General features: G+C 44.3%; 1 protein-coding gene and 1 pseudogene across 1 annotated transcript; one reads left to right on the top strand and one right to left on the bottom strand.

The window, feature by feature from the left end:
- The first annotated feature begins 1163 nt into the window (after positions 1–1163).
- On the top strand, positions 1164–22064 carry LOC123143449 (uncharacterized; annotated as a pseudogene).
- Positions 9395–20008, bottom strand: LOC123142405 (DNA polymerase epsilon subunit 3-like). The gene is made up of 4 exons (XM_044561335.1): positions 19346–20008; positions 19018–19136; positions 18510–18628; positions 9395–9562 (listed from the first exon to the last, which is right to left on the bottom strand). The coding sequence occupies exons 1-4, from the start codon at positions 19426–19428 to the stop codon at positions 9395–9397; spliced, it is 489 nt and encodes a 162-aa protein (XP_044417270.1). The 5' UTR covers positions 19429–20008.
- Positions 22065–22706: the final 642 nt, after the last annotated feature.

The raw sequence follows: 22706 nt of genomic DNA, 5'->3' as shown, positions 1-22706 counted from the left end.
ATTGGTGAAAGGTATACCGTATATATATTAAAAAAGGTTCACCGTACATTGGAAAAAGTTCAATGTATATTAAAAAATTCAACATACTAACATTTTTGTTCAGTGTGTATTCAGAAAAATCATCAACCTATTTTTTTTAAAAAAATAGTGTGTATTTGAAATAAAATGTTCACCGTACATGAATAAGTGTATATTTGAAAAATGTTCAGCATATATTAGAATAATGTTTATAATACAGAAAACTAAAAAAAGAGAGAAAAAACTGGAAGAAAACCACAAGAAGAACTAAACCTGAAAGAGAAAAGAAATCATAAAAAGAAAAGTAAAAAAAACAAAATGTACTAATGCATACTTTTTTTCTTTGAATACAGAATTCCACATAGTTTTTTCTTTTGAGGAAGTACTACTGCATACGTCAGGCTACAGAAGATAGGGATCCCATAATCATACGTTTAGCGAGCACGGAGGTGTGGCAAGCCTGGCCATGCGAGCAAAAGTTAACCAGGGCTGGACAACAACAAAAATGAAAAACAATAAACAAATAAAAAGCAACAAACAAGTGCTAAAAAAAATCAACTAAGATGATGTCACGTTAGATGTGACATAGACAAACCCATGAATGAAACTGCTACTACAATCACATGAAAACTACCTTTTTTTTAGGGAAATCAAACAACCACTTGTAATCTGCCGCAACGCTTCCGGTGACAAATGAGACCTGCCTCGGACCAAGTGATGTACATGGATGGCGACACACTTGCTTGTGCCTTGGTGCCTATGAAAGAAAAGGAATGTGAGGATCTTCAACAACAATGCTTCCTCGGCCTTGCAGGTTCATACCAAAATCATTGATGAGGCGAGGACTTGGAGACTGGCTCGGCTCGCGCTAATGGCAAACTTTTTTGAACTGCCTTCATCTCATACCTGAACCGGTGTATAGCGTATGGGTCCCGGTGCCATGCTAGTTTTCTTTCCCTTGGATGAATTTTTAGGCTTTAATGTATACTTTCATTCCTTCTACATCAACGTAAATCAGCACTCTGCTGCTTTTTCGTCAAAATAATAATAAAATCTCTTTACTGCAGTTCAGAACCATTTTATTTAGCACCCACCGTGGGCTTTAATGTGTCCAGCCCACGACACCTAACCCTAACCTGGTGTTGGGCTCTCGATCGACATCTTTCATCGTACTTTCACTCCAGCCTCCGCCGCCGCGTCAGTGAGTGAGGGCGAGATGACGGCCAGCCGCCGCCGCCACGCCCGCTCGCCGGCGGTAGCGCCGCTGGACGACGACGACCTACTCTCCGAGATCCTCGTCCGCCTTCCCCCGCAGCCCTCGTCCCTCCCGCGCGCCTCCCTCGTCTGCAAGCGCTGGCGCCGCCTCGTCTCCGACCCCGCCTTCTGCCGCCGCTTCCGCCTCCGCCACCGCCGCAGCGCTCCTCTCCTCGGGTTCTTCGACATATTCTGTAACATCTCCTTCATACCTACTCTGGAGGCCCCCAACCGTATCCCTCCCGGCCGCTTCTCCTTGCAGCTCGACCACGGGGACGGCGACTTCATGTCCCTTGGATGCCGCCATCGTCTCGTGCTCATCTACCTTACGAAGCGCCTCCAGATCCTGGCGTGGGACCCCGTCACCGCCGACCAGCATCGCCTCGCCATCCCCCCTGCGGTTGTGGCATGTGCGTCGAAGACTCCGGTCAACGGGGCGGTGCTTCGCGCTGCTGGAGACGTCCAACACTTCTAGGTGGTCTTGGTAGTGGCATACGGTGACGACGAACAACATAGACGGGTGCTCGCCTGTGTTTACTCGTCGAAGACTGGCTTATGGGGAGATCCCATCTCAACACCCCTTCCATACCAGGCAGTCCAGGCCGATGTAATCAGTTTTCCTACCCTCGTTTCTATGAATGTTGCTGTGCTGGCTGGAGTTTCCCTTCACTGGCTGCTTGCTGGGAATTTCAATGGCATTCTTGAGTTTGATTTAGCTTCGATACGGCTGCCAGACGAGGTCAGCTGCTGGAAGCTTATGCGGGCAGAGGGCGGTGGGCTTGGTTTCCTTGGGATGTCAGGCTCAAACTGTAACATCCAGTTATGGAAGAGGAAGGCCAATTGTGATGGTGTTGCTTCATGGGTGCTTGGAAGGACTATTGATCTGGAGAATATACTTCCCCTGAAACCAGAGGAGAAAGGGGCCATTGCGATACTAGCGCTTGCTGAAGACAATAATGTGTTGTTGCTGTGGACAATTATCGGCCTCTTCGTGGTCGATCTTGAGTCATTAAAGTTCAAGAAGCTTTTCGAAACTATGATAGTTTCTCACTATTATCCATTCGAAAGTGTCTACACTGCAGGTAATACCATGTCTTACGCCACGGTTAGAACAAAACTAAGTTGTGTTTCGATAAGTGGCTGATGAAATTATGTTCACATCATTTTGTGTTAAGCCGACAGTTTTAAGTAGTGTTGTACCATTTGTTTATTTTGCTGCTTCATGACCTGCAGTGTCATGTACTTATGTCCTGATGGTTGTGTGGTACTCCCTCTGTTCATTATTATAAGTTGTTTTGGATTTTTCAATATGGACTATATACGGACTGAAATGAGTGAACAACACACTAAAATGCATCTATATACATCCGATTCAGAAAAAAATTAGAACATCTTATAATAGTGAACGGAGGGAGTAGCTTTTAATGTAACGATTATGAGTAGAAAAAAAATCTATTAGTGGTATCTAATTTACTTTATGTTCTTTAGCCTGCCTGTTCCTATCATATGAATATCCATACAATAAAACAATCATTACCTGTGTTTGAGAAAATAAACAATGATAAGCAATTTTTTGTAGAATAACTTAAACTAAGTGTTATAGTTACCTGCCTATTGATAGATGCAAGAATGTCTACTGGTACTGTTTGTGCATGGTTTCAGCCCCATTTTTTTGACTGATGTGATGCACAACAGTTGGAAATTAACTACATAAAAAACCAGCTTGAACCAACTAGGTAGTTCAATAGGTACATTTGGAAGCTTAGTTAGCCCTAGCTATATTTCTTTCATTTAGTTTTCTACATCTGCTGATATTGTTTATGGTCTTAAGTCCATAATAACTACTTGATTTTAAATTTTGGTGCATGTTCGAGAAAAAAAAAACACTGGACGCCAAGATTGGCAAAAAAAAAAGTGATAGCTGAACTAAATTTCGCTGTTGCTGTGTTTTGATATCTGCAGCATGATGCAGCTATACATGCCTTAACTACTAATCAAGTCAGGATGTTCACTTGTGACAATTGCCAACGTTCTGTTGTTCTGAAACCAGTGATAAATAGCATGTTTACTGGTAGTGAAACTGAAAGAGAAACGAGTCTGGCCTTTTTGGTTGGTACACTTTCAATGAAGATTATTGTCCTACCTGCAGACGAGGTGGATCCTACCTTCTGGGCACCTTGCCGATAGATCCTGGTAGGAGAAGTGCCATCCGATTGTGTCATTGCAGTTGGAGAGTCCCAGCTGTTTTCCTTTTCTTTGTGTTCGAACCTGTTTCGTGCCAGGACATACAGCTGGCCGGATCACCTTTTTTTTTGGCCGATTAGTGATAGTTGCTTGCTGCAGGACCTAGGTGATCAACGTTGACGAACCACCTTTTTTTGTTCGATGAGTCATGGGTTATTGAAGGATCTAGATGATCAGCGTTCCCGGGTCATTGATTAGTTAGGTTATGGCCAGCTTGTTTTTAGATGAGAGTTGAATTTCGAGTTGAAAAGCAGAAGGGTCTCACCATATCCGTTGCTTGTTAGTTACGTTCCTGAGAGGGTATCTGAGAGTTGCTAGTGTGAACATTGATCAAATCAATCTGGGCGCCAGTTTTGGATTCAGTTTCTTGCATCTTACTTGATTTGAAGTGTATGCTACCACTATAGTTCATTGTTGCTTCGTCGAGCACTGTGAAAGATTGGGCGCCAACACCCTCGCTTTAGCGTCTTGCTAGTTTGTGCCTCATGACAAAAATAGTACTCCCTCCGTTTCTAAATATAAGACCTTTTAGAGATTTCAACACGATCTACATACGGATGTATATAGACGCATTTTAGAGTGTAGATTCACTCATTTTGTAGTCTGCATTGGAATCTCCAAAAAGGCTTATAGTATTTAGGAACGGAAGGAGTATGAGGTAGCTGCATGTTTTTCCTGAAGATAACATAATACAACAGTTCGAAGTTGAAAACAACTACATGAAAACTAGCTTGAACCAACTGAAATATCAAATGGGTAGCTCACTAGGTGTGTTTGAAGCTAAAAGACAGTTCTATTTGTTTTATTCAATATTAGTATCTCTACGTATCTCGCTCCTAATCTTAAATCCATAATGATGAATTTTCTTGAAATTTACTAGATAATTGTTCCTTTTACCACTTTTAGGAGAGTCCTGCTACGAGCGAGTAGCAAGTCCATTTGTACTAGGGAAAACTAATACATTGAGTTTATTTCTTTTTTCGGGCTAAATTTGAAGATAATCTAAATCTGAACTTGCTAGAGTTTATTATGTGATCTTTTTCAGGCTAAATTTATTTGAAGATAATCTAAATATTAATAGCCTTGATCTATATATTTCCAATATGGCATGGAATGAGCTTAAAAGTTATGTCTCTTCTGAGTTCTGACCAGCTGATGGTCTGAGTGTGCATCTTCATTTTAAAAAAGAGACTATGGCATCTTCATTTTTATGATAGTAATCAGTTTATACTGTTTTTTGAATATTCATTAACTTTGACAGTGGGTATGTTTTTTTTGTAATATGTTTGTAATGTTGTTTCGAAATTGATTCTTTTTTATTGGAACTACAGCTGTGAGTTCATCTAAACATCTTTTTGATGCCTCTCGTATCTATTTGGCTTTTCATTGGCTTGTTATTGGTTGTTTGACTATTGCTTGCAGAAACAGACATTGGTGGTGGACATGATGGAGCTGATCTTTTGCACAAGACATAAGATGACTGTCCAGTTATATATGCTATGTGATATACCGGTTGAGCAGGTAAGCATATGTTCTGCTGTTCTGCATGTATGTTGTGTTATCTGAACCGTTCTTAAAAAATGTACTGCTTTGGCTTTTGTTGTCATTTCTCAAGTACCAAATTGCAAGAGAGGATTCTTCAGATTTTCTCTACAACTCTTTGCTTAGCTATAGCCCACCTCCGATCATGCTTTGATGCCAGACTAAATCTTGAATCTTTTCTCCATACTCCCCATATTCCTGCTGGTTGTGCTGAAGGGCGGGCCTGGCGCAGTGGTAGTCTCTCCACCTGTGGCCTGGAGTCCTGGGTTTGAACCAGCCTCCTTGCGGAATTACTATGCAAGGGTAAGGCTGTCTAGAAATTCCCTTCCCCAGACCCCACCTTGTGTGGGAGCTTTCAGCAATGGGTACCCCCCCCCCCCCCCCCCCCCCCCACCCCCAAAGTTCCTGCTGGTAGTGAGCCCTTCCGGTGATTGGTGATACAGGACCGTTGTGCCTGCTCAGAGATTAGAATGATTTCATGCAGGCAGTAGCAAATGAACTACCAACCCTCTTCTGTGCTTCTGCGATATATTTCTGCTTTACTTTTACTCGTTGCTGCATTACCTTTAACTTCTGTTTTCTGTGGCCATAGTTCCATCATGTCCTAGTTTGGTTTGAATGTTGTCCTGTCTACACAAGTGATTTATAACTAACAATACCTGAGCATTTGGTTTCGAAATTCTTTTTTATATGGACTTATAGAATTGCCATTTCATGTTGCTGCTTATTTTGGATCATTGTGATACCTACTGAACTACGATTGTCGCAATATTTGAAGAGTATACCTTCGTTAAATCTTATACTGCTGCTTATAGAAGAGTTTTATGGATGACTATTCTAGTTTTAGGTTGTTTTGTTAAACATTTTCCCAGCATGTCATTTGGTGTCTGCCAAACTTGCGTAAATATGTAATTGGCTATTAGCCACTATTATAATTTGGCAGCTCCAAACTATAGGTAGTATGCTTTGTGTGGAGTAAATATTTTTTTCAGTTTTGGCCACTATTGATGTTTAATACTTCAGCAAAACACATGATCAAAATAAAATTACTAGATTCACTATAAAAACTGCCTTTCTCAATAATGCCATTTTTTATTTTTACTAGCATGTTACCATTAAAATAGTGGTGAAAGTATTGCTTGATACTGTAGAGAGTAATATGAAAGACATTTTGGACCAAAAGAAGTTTCTGGTATAGTAAGAAGACGCCTGACCCATTGCTTGAGCCTTGTATTGCAAGAAGTTGATGAAATTCAATTTGTTAGTGACTAGCTAGTTCATTCATTTCTACTCCCTTTGTTCCTAAATATAAGTCTTTTTAGAGATTCCAACACGGACTACATACGGAGCAAAATGAGTGAATCTACACTCTAAAGTACGTCTATATACATCCGTGTGTAGTCCGCATTGAAATCTCTAAAAGGACTTATATTTAGAAACGTAGGGAGTAAAAAGCATGCCATGAGCTAGAAACCAGACATCTATGCTATCTTACTCCATGAGCCTCTACACAGACCAAATGTAGCCAAAAACTAATACTCCCTCCGTCCCAATATTCTTGTCTTAGATTTGTCTAAATATGGATGTATCTAGTTACATTTTAGTGTTAGATACATCCGTATCTAGACAAATCTAAGACAAGAATTTTGGGATGGAGGGAGTACTAAGTTGAAGGTGTGCTACTGCACTACATTTTTTTTGAGAAAACGCAAAATACTTGCGTTTCATTATATTGAAGAGAGAGAGATTGGGCGTGATCTGCCGCGTCGTGCGCCACCATCCGGAGAAAGAGTCCTCGCCGTCAGGCGCGTTGCATGTCAAGCGCAGCCAAGAAAGAATTTCGTGCCATGCCTGCTTGGAGAAGGAGCATGCCAGGATCAGGTGATGGATCGATTCGGGCGCTTGATTGCAGAGTGGGTAGTGGGGAGGGTGCGGCAATCCATGGCGAGCAAGGCGATTGGCTGTCCAGCAGCGTCCCAGGTTAGCGAGAGCCATTGAAAGAACTTCACGTGCGGGGGCCCAGCCCTTCCATGTGAGCTTCCATGCGGGACAGTGGGTCGAACCTTGGAAAGGTAGGCAGACTGCGCTGTGTATGTTCCTGCCGCGTTCGACTTCCATTGCAAGCGGTCTGGCTCAGACAATAGGGTGATGGGCTCGATCACTCGCCAGGTTAGCAAGTATTGACCAATCTCTTGAATGCCAAGGATGCCCTGGATGTCCGAAGCCCATCGGTGCGCCTGTAGGCCGTCCGCTACCGTTCTGTTTTTGCGGCGGTGCTTGGGGATAGTGGCGTACATTTGGGGCGCGATTTCCGAGATGGGGCGCCCATTGAGCCAGCGGTTTTCCCAAAACAGCAAGCGCTGGCCATTGCCAAGGATCATGGTGGCAGATGCGAAGGCGCGTTCCTCGCTTGTGAACTGTAGGTCAAGGCCAGTCCAAACTCTGTTGTCGTTGGTGCGGGCTAGCCATAGCCATCTGGTGTGCAAGGCCTGGCCTGTGTGCTCCAAGTCATGTATACCGAGGCCGCCAAGGCGGATGGGGCGGCAGACCCGTCGCCAATTAACGTGGCGGTTGCCACCGTGTGCTTCTGGGCGGCCAGCCCATATGAATCCTTGTTGAATTTTCTCCAGGAGCTTGATGATTTTCTTTGGGGGCGCAAGCACTAGGAGCTGGTGGATGGGGATCGTGCTTAGCACATCTTTAACAAAGGCAAGACGTCCGACTTTGTTCATGAGGTGTGCTTTCCAGGTGGGCAGCTTCCCGGCAGTTTTGTCGACGAGGGGTTGGAGCTGGGCGGCGGTCGGGCGTCGAAGGGTGAGAGGGATTCCCAGGTAGGTGATGTGGACTTTCGCAAGCGGGCATCCAGGGTCGCGACGGCCAGGCCGATGACCTCCCCATCGCATTGGATCGCAGTGGCGGTGCTCTTCTGGAAATTAACCCGTAGGCCCGATGCAGGGCCAAAAAACTGCAGGATCTCTCTAACAGCGAGTGTGTCGCCAACCGAGGGGTGGCAGAAGAGGATGACGTCATCCGCGTACAGTGAGATGATCGGGATCGCGTGGCCAGGGTGCAGCTGCTGCAGGACGTTGAGCTCGGCGACACGGTGAAAGAGGTGTCCCAGTGTGTCGACAGCAAGCACGAAGAGCTGGGATGATACGGGCTGTCCTTAGCGGAGCCCCCAGTGATGCCAGATCGCCGGTCCTGGTGCCCCATTCAGGAGAATCCTGGTGCTTGTGGATGACAGGAGTATAGCAATCCAGCCGAGGAAGCGATCGCTGAACCCACAGTGGGGCAGGGCCTCGAAGAGGAACGGCCATGGCACGGAGTCGAAGGCCCGTTCTAGGTCAAGCTTCAGGGGGATGCGCGGGGCGCCTAGATGGTGAAGTAGCCGCGCCGATTGCCGCACGAGCGTGAAATTGTCACGGAGGTTGTGCCGAGGGATGAAGGCGTACTGGATGGGGCTGACCAGGTCATTCAGTTTGGGCGCAAGGCGTAGGGACAACACCTTTGCGAAGATCTTGGCGACGAGGTGGATTAGACTAATGGGCCTATAGTCACCCAGGCTGCCCATGTCGGCGCGCTTTGAGATCAGCGTTAGCAGCGCCTGATCAGGCGGCTGAATCCACGTCCCCGAAGTGCATAGAGCTGTTGGAAGACGCAGATGAGGTCGTGCTTGACGACAGGCCAGCAGGAGCGCAGGAACTCCGCGGTGAAACCATCTGGACCGGGCGCCTTGCGCATCGGCAAGCGCTTCACCGCTTGCCAAATCTCGTCTTCGGTGAAAGGGGCATCAAGGTCGCCGAGGTTGGCAGGCTCGATGAGGTGTTGTAGGTCAAGGGCGCAATCGTGGGGTAGATCGGCCACAAGAAGAGAGTCGAAGTGCGCGAAGGCCGCCACGACCATGTCGTCTGGGTTGGTGAGCACGACACCATCAACAGTCAGGGTGTTTATCCGGTTCTTCTGCTTGCCGTAGGTGCATTGGCGATGGAAGAAGGATGTGTTCACGTCGCCATCCTTGAGGGTCGTGATGCGTGCGCTGTGGCGTGTCAGGGTACGCTCCAGCGATTCGAGCAAGGCCGGCTCGGAGGGGGGGCGAGAGGGGTGGCCGCCCCGGGCCCCCCAAAGCAAGGGGCCCCGCCCAGGTATGTGTGCACTTCTACCAGATCGGTGGCAACCGCTCGCTGGAGGCGCCATGAACGAGCTTCGATCTGTCTCCAGGAAGAAGAAGGCTGAAGCGTTATGTTTCTTTAGTAGATAGGCCTTGGGCCTTTTTCTTTCTTCTGCATGTGTACCGTGTCTTGTGGTAGCCTGTTGGGTCGACTCTAACAAAACTGCCTTAAAACTTCAAAACTTCCTTGGCATCGTCAAGCACCTTCTGGTACAGCTCGAGCCGTTGGCGCTCCTCGGCGACGAGCTTCGGATGTATCCGCCGGAGGTCAACCATGTACTCTTCGTCTGCGCGCGCTGCCTCAAGCTGCTCGAACGCCTCCAGGTTCTCTTGTACCTGGTGGCCGGAGACCACTTGGGGGGCGATTTGGATGAGCGGTTAGATTTGGCGCGTGTGCCAAGGGGGGAAGTTGAGCTTCGCTTTGCAGCCATAGGGTGCTACCGCCACGCCCGCCGTGAGCTCCACCGACTGTTCAGAGTCCAGGCAGCATCGGACGTCGGTGTCAGTGTCTTTGATTCGGCGGCGTAGATCCACGCTTCAAATCAGCCACGACGACCTGCAAATGTTCGATCCCACCATTTTTGGGGCGGCGTTGGCCGATTGGAAGCATTGTCGGAGGTGGGGGTGGATCTGGGCAACAACAGAGAGGAAGTGGTGCAGGGGGTGGATTTGAGCATCAGCGGAGAGGATGTGGTGTGGGGGAGAGGAAGGGGCTGTGCGGAGATGGGTGCCCGACGCGTGGAGTAAAAAATATACTCCTCTATAGCCTTGAAAGGGGAAGGTCCGGTTTATGCTTTTAAACTAGAATTTTATTCCTGTAGAGCGTTATAAGAGATAAAAAAACATGCAAACAAATAAAAACACACACACTCCATTTTTGGATTTCCTAACCTCTGTTGGCAAACCCAGATACTTACATCCAGTACTTGCTTAACTTGTTCACTCCACTCATTTGGACACCCCTTGCTTAAATAAACTGATGACTTGTCTAAATTTATTTTTTGCCCTGAGGCTCTGCAATATAATTCCAACGCTGAAACTATTTTCTGGGCTCCCTGTACATTAGCTTGCATAAAAAGTAAGCATTGTTTTTCTTTAGCACCCAGCGTGGGCTTTGAATCGTCCAGCCCATGACACCTAACCCTAACTATTTGGGCTCTCGATCCATATCTTCTTCATCGTCGCTCTACGGTCTGCGCTGTAGTACTTCACTTTCACTCCAGCCTCCGCCACCGCATCAATGAGTGAGGAGGGTGAGATGACGGCCCGCCTCCGCCTCTCGCCGGCGGTGTCCCCGCTGGACGACGACGACCTTCCCCCCGCAGCCCTCCTCCCTCCCGCACGCCTCCCTCGTCTGCAAGCACTGGCGCTGTCTCATCTCTGACACCGGATTCTCCCGCCGCTTCCTCCTCCGCCACCGCCGCAACCCTCCTCTCCTCGGGTTCTTCGACAGGCACCTCTCCTTCTCATCTACTCTGGAGGCCCCCAACCGTGTCCCTCCCGTCCGCTTCTCCTTGCAGCGCGACAACGACGACGACTGTTTTGTGCCCCTTGGATGCCGCCATGGCCTCGTGCTCATCTACATTCCTGCGCGTCTTTAGATCCTGGTGTGCGACCCAATCACCGCCGGCCAGCACTACATCGCCATTCCCCCTGCGGTTGTGCCAAGCCCGGGGAAGACTCGGATCAACGGGGCGGTGTTTCGCGCTGCGGGAGACGTCCAACACTTCTAGGTGGTCTTGGTAATGGCATACGGTGATGTCCATCAACATACACGAGCGATCGCCTGTGTTTACTCGTCGAAGACCGGCTTATGGGGAGATCCCATCTCAACACCCCTTCCATACCGGGCAGTCCAGGCTGATGTAATCAGTACTCCCACCCTCGTTTTTGCGGATGATGCTGTGCTGGCTGGATATTCCCTTCACTGGTTGCTTACTGGGAATTTCAAAGGCATTCTCGAGTTTGATTTGGAGAAGCAGAGGCTAGCTGTGATACGGCTCCCAGAGGAGGTCAACGGCTTGAATCTTATGCGCACAGAGGGTGGTGGGCTTGGTCTCCTCGGGAGGTGATGCACAAACTACAAGACCCAGTTATGGAAGAGGAAGTCCAATTGTGATGGTGTTGCTCCATGGGTGCTTGGAAGGACTATTGATTTGGAGAAGATACTTTCCCTGAAACCAGCGGATAAATGTGCAATATTAGGGCTTGCAGAAGACAATAGTTTGTTGTTGCTGTGGACAATTACCAGCCTTGTCTTGATCCATCTTGAGTCGTTGAAGTTCAAGAAGCTTTTCAAAACTAATACGTTTTCTCAATATCATGCGTTCGAAAGTGTCTACACTCTACACTGCTGCAGGTAGTACCGTGTCTTAAGTTGCGGTTAAAACAAAACCAAGTTGTGTTTCGATAAGTGGCTGATGAAGTTATGTTCACATCATTTTGTGTTAAGCCGACAATTTTAAGTAATGTCATGCCATTTGTTTATTTTGCTGCTTCATGACCTCCAGTGTTATGTTCTGATGCTTGCGTGGTGGTTTTTAATGTAATGATTATGATCCAGAAAATCTAATATAGTGGTATCTAATTTACTTTATGTTCTGTAACCTGGCAGTTCCTATCATATGAATATGAGAATATCCATACAATAAACAATCATTACCTGTGTTTGAGAAAATGAACAATGATTAGCAAAATTGGCAATTTTTTGTAGAATAACTGAACTAAGTGATATTAACATATCGTTAACTGTGTTTGTGCATAGCTGCAGTCCCATTTTTTTGACTGATGTGATGCACAACAGTTCGAACTTGGAAGTCGACTACATGAGAAACCACCTATATTTCTTTCATTCAGTTTGAACAAGCTAGGTAGCTCAAAATGTACATTTGGAAGCTTAATTAGGCTTAGCTATATTTCTTTCATTCAGTATTATTATCTCTGCTGGTGTTGTTTATGGTCTTAAATCGATAATAACTACTTGATTTTATATTTGGTGCGTGTTCTAGAAAAAAAAAATGGACACCTGCTAGGCTGGTACTCGCTTTTGATTGGCAAAAAAGTAATAATCCATAATAACTACTCCCTCCGTTCCAAAATAGATGACCCAACTTTACAAAGTTGGGTCATCTATTTTGGAACGGAGGGAGTACTTGATTGGAAAGAATCTGTGATAGTTTAACTAAATTTCGCTGTTGCTTCATTTTGATATCTGCAACATGATGCAGCTAGACATGCCTTGCTACTAATCAAGTCAGGATGTTCGCTTGTGACAGTTACCAACGTTCTATTGTTCTGAAACCAGTGATAAATAGCATGTTTACTGATACTCGAACTGAAAGAGAAACGAGTCTTTAGCTTTTTTGGTAGGTACAATTCCAATCAAGAGTATAGTTCTACCTGCAGAAGAGGTGGATCCTACCTTCCAGGCACCTTGCCTATAGATCCTGGTAGAAGTGTCATTCGGATTGTGTCATTGTAGTTGGAGAGTCCTAGCTGTTTTTCTTTTCTTTTTGTTCGAACATGTTCCGTGCCAGGGCAGACAGCGGCTGGATCACCTTTTTTTTTGTTTGATGAGTCCTAGTTGCTTGCTGCAGGATCTAGGTGACCAACGTTGCTGAATAACCTTTTTTTGTTCGATGAGTCTTAGTTGGTTATTGAAGGATCTAGATGATCAAACTTCCCAAATCATTGATTGATTAAGTTATGTCCATCTTGTTTTTTGATGAGCGTCCGTTTGGGGATTTTGATTTCTGGTAGGTCTCTGATGTTGTTACATGGACAAGGCTTTGAGAACAAGTTGGCAGGGTGTGCGTAAGGCCTATATCAAGTTCAGGCTTTGGCCACATCTAAGAAGTCGAATATCGAGTTGAAAAGTAGAAAACACCACAATGGTCGGGTGCCACCAAATCCGTTGCTTGTTACGTTCCTGAGAGGGTATCTGGGAGTTGCTAGTGTGAACATTGATCTAATCAATCTGGGTGCCAGTTTCGGCTTCAGTTTCTTGCATATTGCTTGATCTGAAGTGTCTGCTGCCAGCATGCCACTGTAGTTCACTGTTGCTTTGTCGAGCACCGCAAAAGATTGGGCACCAACACTCTCGCATTAGCATCTTGCTAGTTTGTGCCTCATCACAAAAGTTGTATAAGGTAGCTGCTGTTTTTCCTCAAAATAAGATAATATAACAGTTGGAAGTTGAAGACAACTACATGAAAACTAGTTTGAACCAACTGAAATATCAAACAGGTAGCTCCAGTAGGTGCGTTGGAAGCTAAAAGATAGTTCTATTTCTTTCATTCAATATTAGTATCTCTGGTTATCTCGCTACTAGTCTTAAATCCATAATGACGAATTTGCTTGAAATTTACTCTCTCCGCTCCATATTAGTTGTCGCTGATTTAGTACAAAGTTGTTATGGAACAGAGGGAGTACTAGATAATTGTTCCTTTTACCCCTTTTAGGAGAGTCCTGCTACGAGCCAGTAGCAAGTCCATTTGTACTAGGGAAAACTAATACGTTGAGTTAATATCCTTTTATTGGGCTGAATTTGTTTCAAGATAATCTAAATCTGAATAGTCTAGATCACTTTTGTTTCTAGGATTTATTAGTGTGATCTTTTTCTGGCTAAATTTATGCAAATATTAATCTAAATCTGAATAGTCTTGATCACCACTGTTGTGTATTTTTATGTTTTTTTTCCAATATGGCATGGAACGAGCTTAAAAATTATGTCTCTTCTGAGCAGCTAATGGTAGTAATCAGTTTATACCTTTTTTTAATATTCATTAATGTTGACAGCAGATATGTTTTTTTAATGTATTCCTAATGTTGTTTTGAAATTGATTTCTGTTTTATTTGAACTACATGGCATGTTATAGGTTGTTTGACTTCTTATGCTTGCAGAAACTGACGTCGGTGGTGGACATGATGGAGCTGATCTTTCGCACAGTACATAAGATGATTGACCAGTTATATGTCATAAGTGATGTACTGGTTGAGTGGGTAAGCATATCTTCTGCATATATGTTAACCTGTTGAGGTATCTGAATGGTTCTTAAAAGTGTCCTGCTTTGTCTTTTACTGTCACTAGATGACCTGTTGCGCCCATGGCGCAAAGGCCGAGAGCAAGTCAATTATTGAAAGAATGTGCATCAAAATATGTAGACACATAAGAAAACATATGGAAATAAGTACTGATTGATGATAGATAGATGGTTGCTGATGGTACATGTTTTCTAAAAGGCTTACGAACTATCATTTACAATGTTATGAGCAAGGCATGTAGATAGGCAGAGCTACATTAGACAAATGTATCATGGGATGTTTAGAACGATTTCTTCGAGGCAAGTCTTCATAGCTGCTGTTCTTCATGGCCCGAGGTGCACATATGCCTCACATCCGATGCAAATATGGCGCTGCGTGCCCATCATGCGAGGCAGCGGGCGCGGGACACCACGACGGATCCGTCGTCGATCTCACGTCCATCGGCAACAGGCAGACTCCACGCTTTGACAAGAGTAGTTCATGGGATATGTCAGCGCCTCAAGTCCTGTGAGCTGTTGTGTGTCCCATGTCCTACTCTACCTCGCCGTTTACCGCACTTCCACTCCGAGGGGCACAACCAACCGTCGGACATGGACACTGCCGAAACATTAAGGACGGTCACCGGTGGAAATTTAGATTAGTTTTATGTTACGTGTAATCGTATGAATTTGATGATTTGCAAATGGGATATCCGATTGCGGAAACAATTTTTTGTTTGTTCACTATCTGCAAACACATCTGGACACATCCGCATGTTTGGGAAAGGATTTTGATACTTGTGGTTGTAGATGCTTTTATATTAAGATAAGTGGGAATAAATCTGACGAAACAATACAGATTATACCAATTACAAGTACAAGGTAGCATCAAAGATAATATTACAACCGTGCCATTGTGACAAAGAGCCACACACTCTAGAGTCTGGACACCTATACACACGGGTTGCACATACGACATATAATGCCAGAGATAACCATGTGGTGGATTGTTGTCCTTTTCCATCGACCAGTTCATCCTCTTCCTCTCCCCACTGTACTCGAGAAAGCACCTACTAGAGGCGGCTCACGCTGGGCTCCATCTTCGCGGCGGATCACACTGCAGCTTGGCGAGCGAGTGGCTCCGGCTGCAGCTCAGAGGCGCTGCGCTCCAACTGCAGCTCGGAGGCGCAGCAGCTCCAACTGCATCTCGGTGGTCCGGCAGCTCCAACTGCATCTCGGTGGTCCGGCAGCTCCCGCTATAGCTTGAAGTTGCGGAATCGGCAGATGGTGCCGCTGTCACTCGTATCGGCGAGCCAAATCCTCATAGTTGTTGTTGTCGCTCCCTGCCGAAGGTGGCATTTGTTCTGGCTGTGTGGCAGCCTGGCACTCCCTGAAGCTAGTTACTTTCCACGGCAAGGGAGGCTCCAGCAAGCCCACAGCGGTCGCCGTTGCTGCTCAGGTAAAAACTAACCTCCTTCGGTGTTTGATGAATCTGTAAAAATTTTGTGATTCAATTCCACTGTAGCACAAGGGGCACCATGATCTACTATTTTGCTGAGAGTAGTGGCATGGCAAAGTACATCTTCGTTTTCTGAAAAATAGAACAAGATGCAGGGACTGATCACTCGTAGAAGTAAACTCCAAAAGGAGAAGCTTATAACTTCACTAAATAACTATACCAGGAGCAACATTACTAATTACATCCTCATGGTTTCGTCATTTACAACAGGCCCAGTTGGAAAATGGCCTGTCAGACCATTGACGTTGCTGATGTGGTGCATCGGCCCACATCAGTGAACCATCGTCAGAGTTGAACTTATTGATGGACAATGACGGAATGCATCCCCTGAATGAAGTGAGCATTTTCCTGTTTGTTTATCTAGCCTCTCATTCTTACCTTAGACATACAAATGAAAAAAGAGGTACTCCCTCTGTCCGAAAAAGTTTGTCCCAAGCTTGTCTCTCAAATGGATGTATCTAGCACTAATTTGATGCTAGATACATTCATTTAAGGGACAAGCTTTTTCGGACAGAGGGAGTATGGGAGAAAGAGGGTGGAGACTAAACAAAGATAAACCAAGATACCGAATTAATACAGAGTGATCATGTAAATAGAAAACGAAATGTGAATAAAGAGAACCCAAAGACTCGTAAAACAGAGAGTAAGAACGAACAACGAGGACCTAGCACTACTATGTTAATAGGCAAGTCTCAAGAGTAGTGTTGATACTTAGATGAGTGATGCAACGTTGGAGTACTAATTAGTGGCTGGGACTGCTCCAACCATCGAGCGGGGTATATTGTATATAATACGTAGTTGAGTGATCGCCTTTAGATGTTTCAGATGCTGAAGAGTATTTTCCAATGAACATATATATTATGCTATGCATCCTGACATATGCACTTCCTTGGAATTGTTGATATGTATGTATCATTGCTAGCAGCCGTCGTTGGCCTACTTGGAGAACAAATAAGCATTTTAACATAAGGGCATCACAAAAAAATCAGAATACAAAAACTATGTTAGGTCTGCAGTTTTTTTCATGCATCATCTGAGTTTAGTGTACTTTTTGTGCAGCAGCAACCAGAAGCCAAAAGAACCCAATACTGTACAATCTAAAATAAAAACATGTCCACAAGCCTAATAACATTGAAAGTCTTAGTCCTACTACAACAGTTCAAACAATCAATAGTCAGAAGAGGCTAATTAAGGTACTGGTATAAGGTACTTAACTGGGTATACATAATATCTAGGATCAAAAAATTTAGATAAGATGCCAAGGGTTCTTCACTCTATAAATGGTACTCACCTGAACACTAAAGCCATGGTTGTCATTGCATAGCTCTAGACTAAATAATAAGGGCAATACCAAAAGATTTATGCATTAGTGCATGAACTAAGATAAAATAAAATGAGCCTACAATGATGGTGTTACTTTCTTGCGCAAGCACCAAAACTTTGCCAAAAAGTAAAATATACTGGGAGCATTCTACCTTTATTTTCCCTATATAATCCTTGCCCTTGCTTCTAGATTATATGATGGCGGTGCAAGCTAGCCAACATCTTCAGATTAGTCCATCCAAAAAGCACCCCAAAGGTAACAGTTGGATTGATTGTGTCATTCTTGAAACGCCATTATCAGAAATTCAGTTGGTGCTTAATAGTAAATAGAAGTGCAGGACATGCTCATCACGCTTACCTAGGACTCATAGGCCTTATCTAATCCCTCGCCAAAGCAAATCATCTATTCTATGTGAAATAGGCAAGAGGTACGCAAAAAATGCTATATACCAAAGAGTATACGTCAATCTAAACTGACGTACTGCTCACAAGAAACAGAGTATGATAACACGTTACTGCTCACTCTAAAAATAAAATAAGTTGTTGGAAAGGAGGGGGGGCTATTTTATTTATACAGTTTAGTTTTGTGATTTAGTGCAAATAAGAACATGTCCAAACCTGATAGGCACGGCACCAAAGAGTATACGTCAATCTAAACTGACGTACTGCTCACAACAAACAGAGTATGCTAACATGTCGTTGCTCACTCTAAAAAATAAAATAAGTTGTTGGAAGGGGGGAGGGGGCTATTTTATTTATACAGTTTAGTTTGTGATTTAGTAGTAGTACAAATAAGAACATGTCCAAACCTGGTAGGCACGGCAATCTCAAATCCATGGGGTCAGTTTGGTTAGATCACGATGAGCAGAAATGAAACACACCATATACATTTTCCATGCATCAACATACGTTTTCAGTTTAATCAACACATGTGCTATTCTCTGAATATGAAAATCACACGGCCAATTTCTAATAGTACCCTACTTTTTTCTGTGGCTCCTGTGATTTTTGAGAGTGCAAACCGATGAGATTAGCTTAACGAAATTGTCTCAGAATCCCATAGAGACTACAGCAGCAGCAAGAAAGCATTATGGTTTTCCCTAAAAAAATAAAGCATCATGGTTAAACTTATGCAGCTATCAACGCCTGTTTTAAAGAAACAGAAGAAACTTAAATTAACTACAGTCTCTCACAATTCCATTAATTAGAGACTACAACAGCGGCAAGAAAGCATCGTGGTTTAGGTTTTGCAACTACCAAAATGTGAGCTCATGCGAACAAAAGATGGTAAATTATTCAGCCTAGCATCATGGTTCAGCATACAAAATTACCAAAATGTCATCTTCAGCCATGTCTTATAGTTTCAGGAAAAAGAATTACGAGAAAGTTCACCCATTAATGTGACTCAGATTCAACCTACCACAAGGTTAGAGCAGTTAATTGTCGTCCGCGTTGGCTTCGTTTGCTCGATCATTTCGCTCTGCAGCATTGGCTCTTTATCTAGTTTCCTCTGTTTTGCTCCAGGCTGCCTTTTTGCTTCTGAAGATTGCAGGAAGGGCTAAGTGCAATTGAATAAAGCTGAATATATTTCTATAACGATTTTTTCTAAATACAAAAGCTACCCACTACATACAAAGGAATCCCAAATTCATGCAATCCCTCGTACATAAGGACATAGAGATAGAGAATCACTAAAAATCAATTGATTTAACAACTTCTATTTATTTATACTCCCATTTTATAAATTCCATTGTTGTTAACAACATCTATTTATGTATGCTCCCAGATTCTCACCAACAATCTAAAGCATTGAGCCACTGCACCATTCACTTGCATTGCCACATAGATTATTTATTCATGCAACATCTAAACTTAAAGAACATCAGACTTTAAAAGAATTGAGGAGACAAGTAGACAACAGCACAGACCATCCAATGCAGTCCTCAGGGGCTCTACCAACTCTGGGAACTCAATCTCATCAAGCGCTTTGAAGACGTCTTCGGCGTTGCTTGTCTGCATCTTTCCTTCCTTGCACACATCATCTGACCTGCAAATAAGATCACACTCATGTTACTATCATCATCCAAAAAGCATCACATCACAAGTATAAGCATAATATTATTTATACTCTCAGGCGGCCCTCCCCTCTACCAAACAGCAGAGCAATTAGCTAAAAATCTCAACTATGCAAATCCTAAACCAGCAGTGCTAACTATAAACCCCCAAACATTTCATATAAGCATCATATTTCAATACCTCTGTAACCTCTGCGCCGTGAAGAATGAAAACTGCAGAAGCCTGAAGCTTTTCTTCAGAAAACTGAAAGTGTTAACACGCATTCACTGAAAGTTTAGCTTCTCTTCATTCTTCTGAAAAATCAATTATTAGTGGCGAAGCTACTCTTCTCCATTAACCACTCCGTGTTAGCTGCTGCTACAGATATGAACAAGTTCTTCCTTAGGGGAAAACAGTATATATAATATTGTGCTGACCGTTTGTGATGATTCCGGTATATACAGTAGTTAATGGATTTTGCCCTCAAGTTTGTTTCTCTCTTTTGCCGCTCTGCTTTAGTTGGGCGCGGCACGCGCTCGAGTGTTCCCCTGTCCATATTTTTGTGGCACCGCTTGTGGTTGGTGCTTCAGCCTCAATCTTTTTCTTTTGTGTCTAAAACACGAATGACTTTTATCGGCTAAAATGCCACATTGTGCAAGCCATACCACTCTTGCTTATAATTAATTTCAGAGGCATTTGGCAATGGCATTTTGATGGCAGTGATGTCAGGTGTTCCAGCCACAGCCGACAGAGTACTACAAAGAAAAAATTCAAATCCATAACAAGAACTCATTATTTTAAAATAAACTCAGGGAGAAACTGGATGTGGCTAGAGGAGGTGCCTCACCTTGAACTGGTGATCAGATCGCCGCCGCCAAGCGGGCTTGTCCGTGGAGGAGGCCCAGGCCTCTTATGATGCCATCGCCAAATCCAGGCGTTGTCCTCGTCCTCGCTTGTCTGTGATGCGGCCAACGGCGACCCTCCACTCCATGGCAACGCGAGCGGCAACGAGAGCTTCGATCTGGCTGCTTTTTTCCCACGTTGTCATCCTCCTCACCTCTTCCCGCTCCTCCACACCCATGCTGAAAACCTCAACGCCGCACTCTCCCATGAAGGCAACCAGCGGCCCATCCATAACCACTGTGTGTGCCAGCGCCGGATCGAGAGGAGGATAAAAGCGAAGGGGAAGCAAGGGGCGTGGTGGTGGTGGAGGCCGGAGGGCAGGGAGAGGCGGCGGCGACGAAGCTAAAGGGGAGGGGAGGGAATGTGGGGCTCGAGGACGGGCTGGGATTGGGGATTAGGTTTTCACCGCGCGGCCCGCACATCCCATAATTCAGCTACGTAAAACCAGAGTAAATTCACATCATTCTCTGGACCCACACTTAACGAGGCCCATCAGTCATCCACCTCTGAAACGAGCACAAAGGTGCAAAAGAATTGACGGTCCAGCGATCGCCAGCAGCAAAAATCGTACGAGAGTAACAAGATCGAACGGCTCACGCGGTGAAAATCACTCAGGGGCGCTAGAATGGCGGGTAACATAGCTGGGTTTATATGTTCAATTTCTCAAGTACCAAATTGCAAGAGAGGGCTCTTAAGATTTTCTCTACAACTATGCCTGCACAGAGATTAGAATTCTTTCATGCAGGTAGTAGCAAATGAACTACTAACCCTCTGCTGTGCTTCTGCAAGATATTTCTGCTTGTTTTTACTCGTTGCTGCATTACCTTTAACTTCTGTTTCTGAGGCCATAATTCTGTCATGTCCTAGTTTGATTTGAATGTTGTCCGGTTTACACAAGTGATTTATACCAACAATACCGGAGCATCTGGTTTCAACCTTTTCTTATATGGACTTATAGAATTGCCATTTCATGTTGCTGCTTATAGAGGAGTTTTATCGATGACCATTCTAGTTTTAGTCTGTTTCGTTAAACATTTTCTCAGCATGTCACTTGGTGTCTGCCAAACTTGCGTAAACATGTAACTGGCCATTAGCTACTAGTATTATAATTTGGCAGCTTTAAACTATACCACTATAGGTAGTACGCTTTGTGTGGAGTATTTTGTTTTCAATTTTGGCCACTACTGATGTTTAATAATTAATACTTCGAGTATTGTGAGTACTTCATAAGAAACACATGATCAAAATAAAATGACTAGATTCACCAAAAAACTGCCTTTTATCAATAATGCCTTTTTTTACTAGCATGTTATCATTGAAATAGTGGTGAAAGTATTGATTGATACTGTATAGTGTAAAAAAGAAGTCATTTGGATCGAAAGAAGTTTCTTGTATGGTAAAAAGAAGGCTTGTACTGCAGGAATTTGATGAAATTTGATATGTTAGTAACCAGACGGCTATGCCTATGAGCTAGAAACCAGGAATTTGAGCCTCTACGCAGACCAAATGTAGCCAAAAACTCATAATGTTATAAATGTTAGTTCTGTCTAATAATGCCGAGATGCTTCAACTTTGGAGTTTTTTGACAGTTTCCACAATTCTGTAGCTCATATTTTCTTTTTCTGTCATTGAAAATTATGAGAGCAACTCCAACAGCATTTCCTGATTGTTGACTGATGATATTACTTGCTCTGCAGGAATCTACAGTTACATTCTGTTGGCTGAGATGCAGAAATGGGTTGTCAAGTGTAGTTTATTCCACCTTTATGCTCGGCGCTGAGATTGAACCCATATGTAGCATGCACACTCTTCAGCTCTGAAGTGAACATGTAGGAATCCGTCGCTTGATTTGCTAATTTCCGTAGACATTCATCGACTGGCATGAAGGTGCATTGGCCTGCTTCGATTAACTAGTACCTTGTGGTTCGCTTAATTTGCCTTGTGAGGCAAGCATGTTGTCGTGAGCTTAACTATCAACTGATCTTGCTTGGGTTTTACTATATATCTTCTTGTTGCATCAGCATGGTGAGATTTTGACGTCGCATTTTGTGTGTGTTTTTGCTGAATTTCTACCTGCTGGTTCCGAGCTCAGTATTTATAAGCTCATTTTGTGTGTGTTTTGCTGAATTTCTACCTGCTGGTTCCGAGCTCAGTATTTAGAAGCTCAGTTCGCTTAGTTCTGACTGCTGAATGTTGAACAGCATCAGTTTGACCTGGGATTTGGAAGATGTTCCTATATGTTCAAACGCAGCTGCGTACCTGGTGCTGGCGATGGTGGGAAAGGCTTCAATGAGTTGGCAAGAGCATCTACAACCGGGCACCCCAAACCCCATCATACGTCTGAGCGGACCGAAAAACCGAGCAAGACGGGTGCCTTCAGCGGTCTCAAACACCCGGGTTGACTAGCATCCCTTATATCCAACCCAAATGTAGGGCGGATATGAGGTCGTTTGGGCGCGTCTGCCATGTCGGACGGCCGGGTCCCATATGAAAGCACTTGGAAACCAGCGGTACGAAGCTTGTTCTCTCCGTCGTCGCGTGGCGCCGCTTCGACGGGTCGCATAGTGCCCTAGGACGGATATTTAAGCCGACCGCCGGCATTGAAACCCTATCCATCCACATTTCCTCCCTCTCGTCCGCTGTCACCGCCACTTTCTAC

The sequence above is a fragment of the Triticum aestivum genome, chromosome 6D (assembly GCF_018294505.1).
Source record: "Triticum aestivum cultivar Chinese Spring chromosome 6D, IWGSC CS RefSeq v2.1, whole genome shotgun sequence".
Lineage (NCBI taxonomy): Eukaryota > Viridiplantae > Streptophyta > Magnoliopsida > Poales > Poaceae > Triticum > Triticum aestivum.
The sequence above is the reverse complement of the archived record's forward strand: the minus strand, read 5'-3'. Positions and strand labels throughout refer to the sequence as shown.

Excerpts from the sequence above, each read along its gene's own strand:
- LOC123142405 (XM_044561335.1), bottom strand. The coding sequence starts at position 19,428 with ATGCGTGTTAACACTTTCAGTTTTCTGAAGAAAAGCTTCAGGCTTCTG. Across the intron at positions 19,137-19,345 it reads ACGGCGCAGAGGTTACAGAG|GTCAGATGATGTGTGCAAGG; the intron begins GTATTGAAATAT and ends TCTTATTTGCAG. Across the intron at positions 18,629-19,017 it reads CCTGAGGACTGCATTGGATG|AAGCAAAAAGGCAGCCTGGA; the intron begins GTCTGTGCTGTT and ends TGCAATCTTCAG.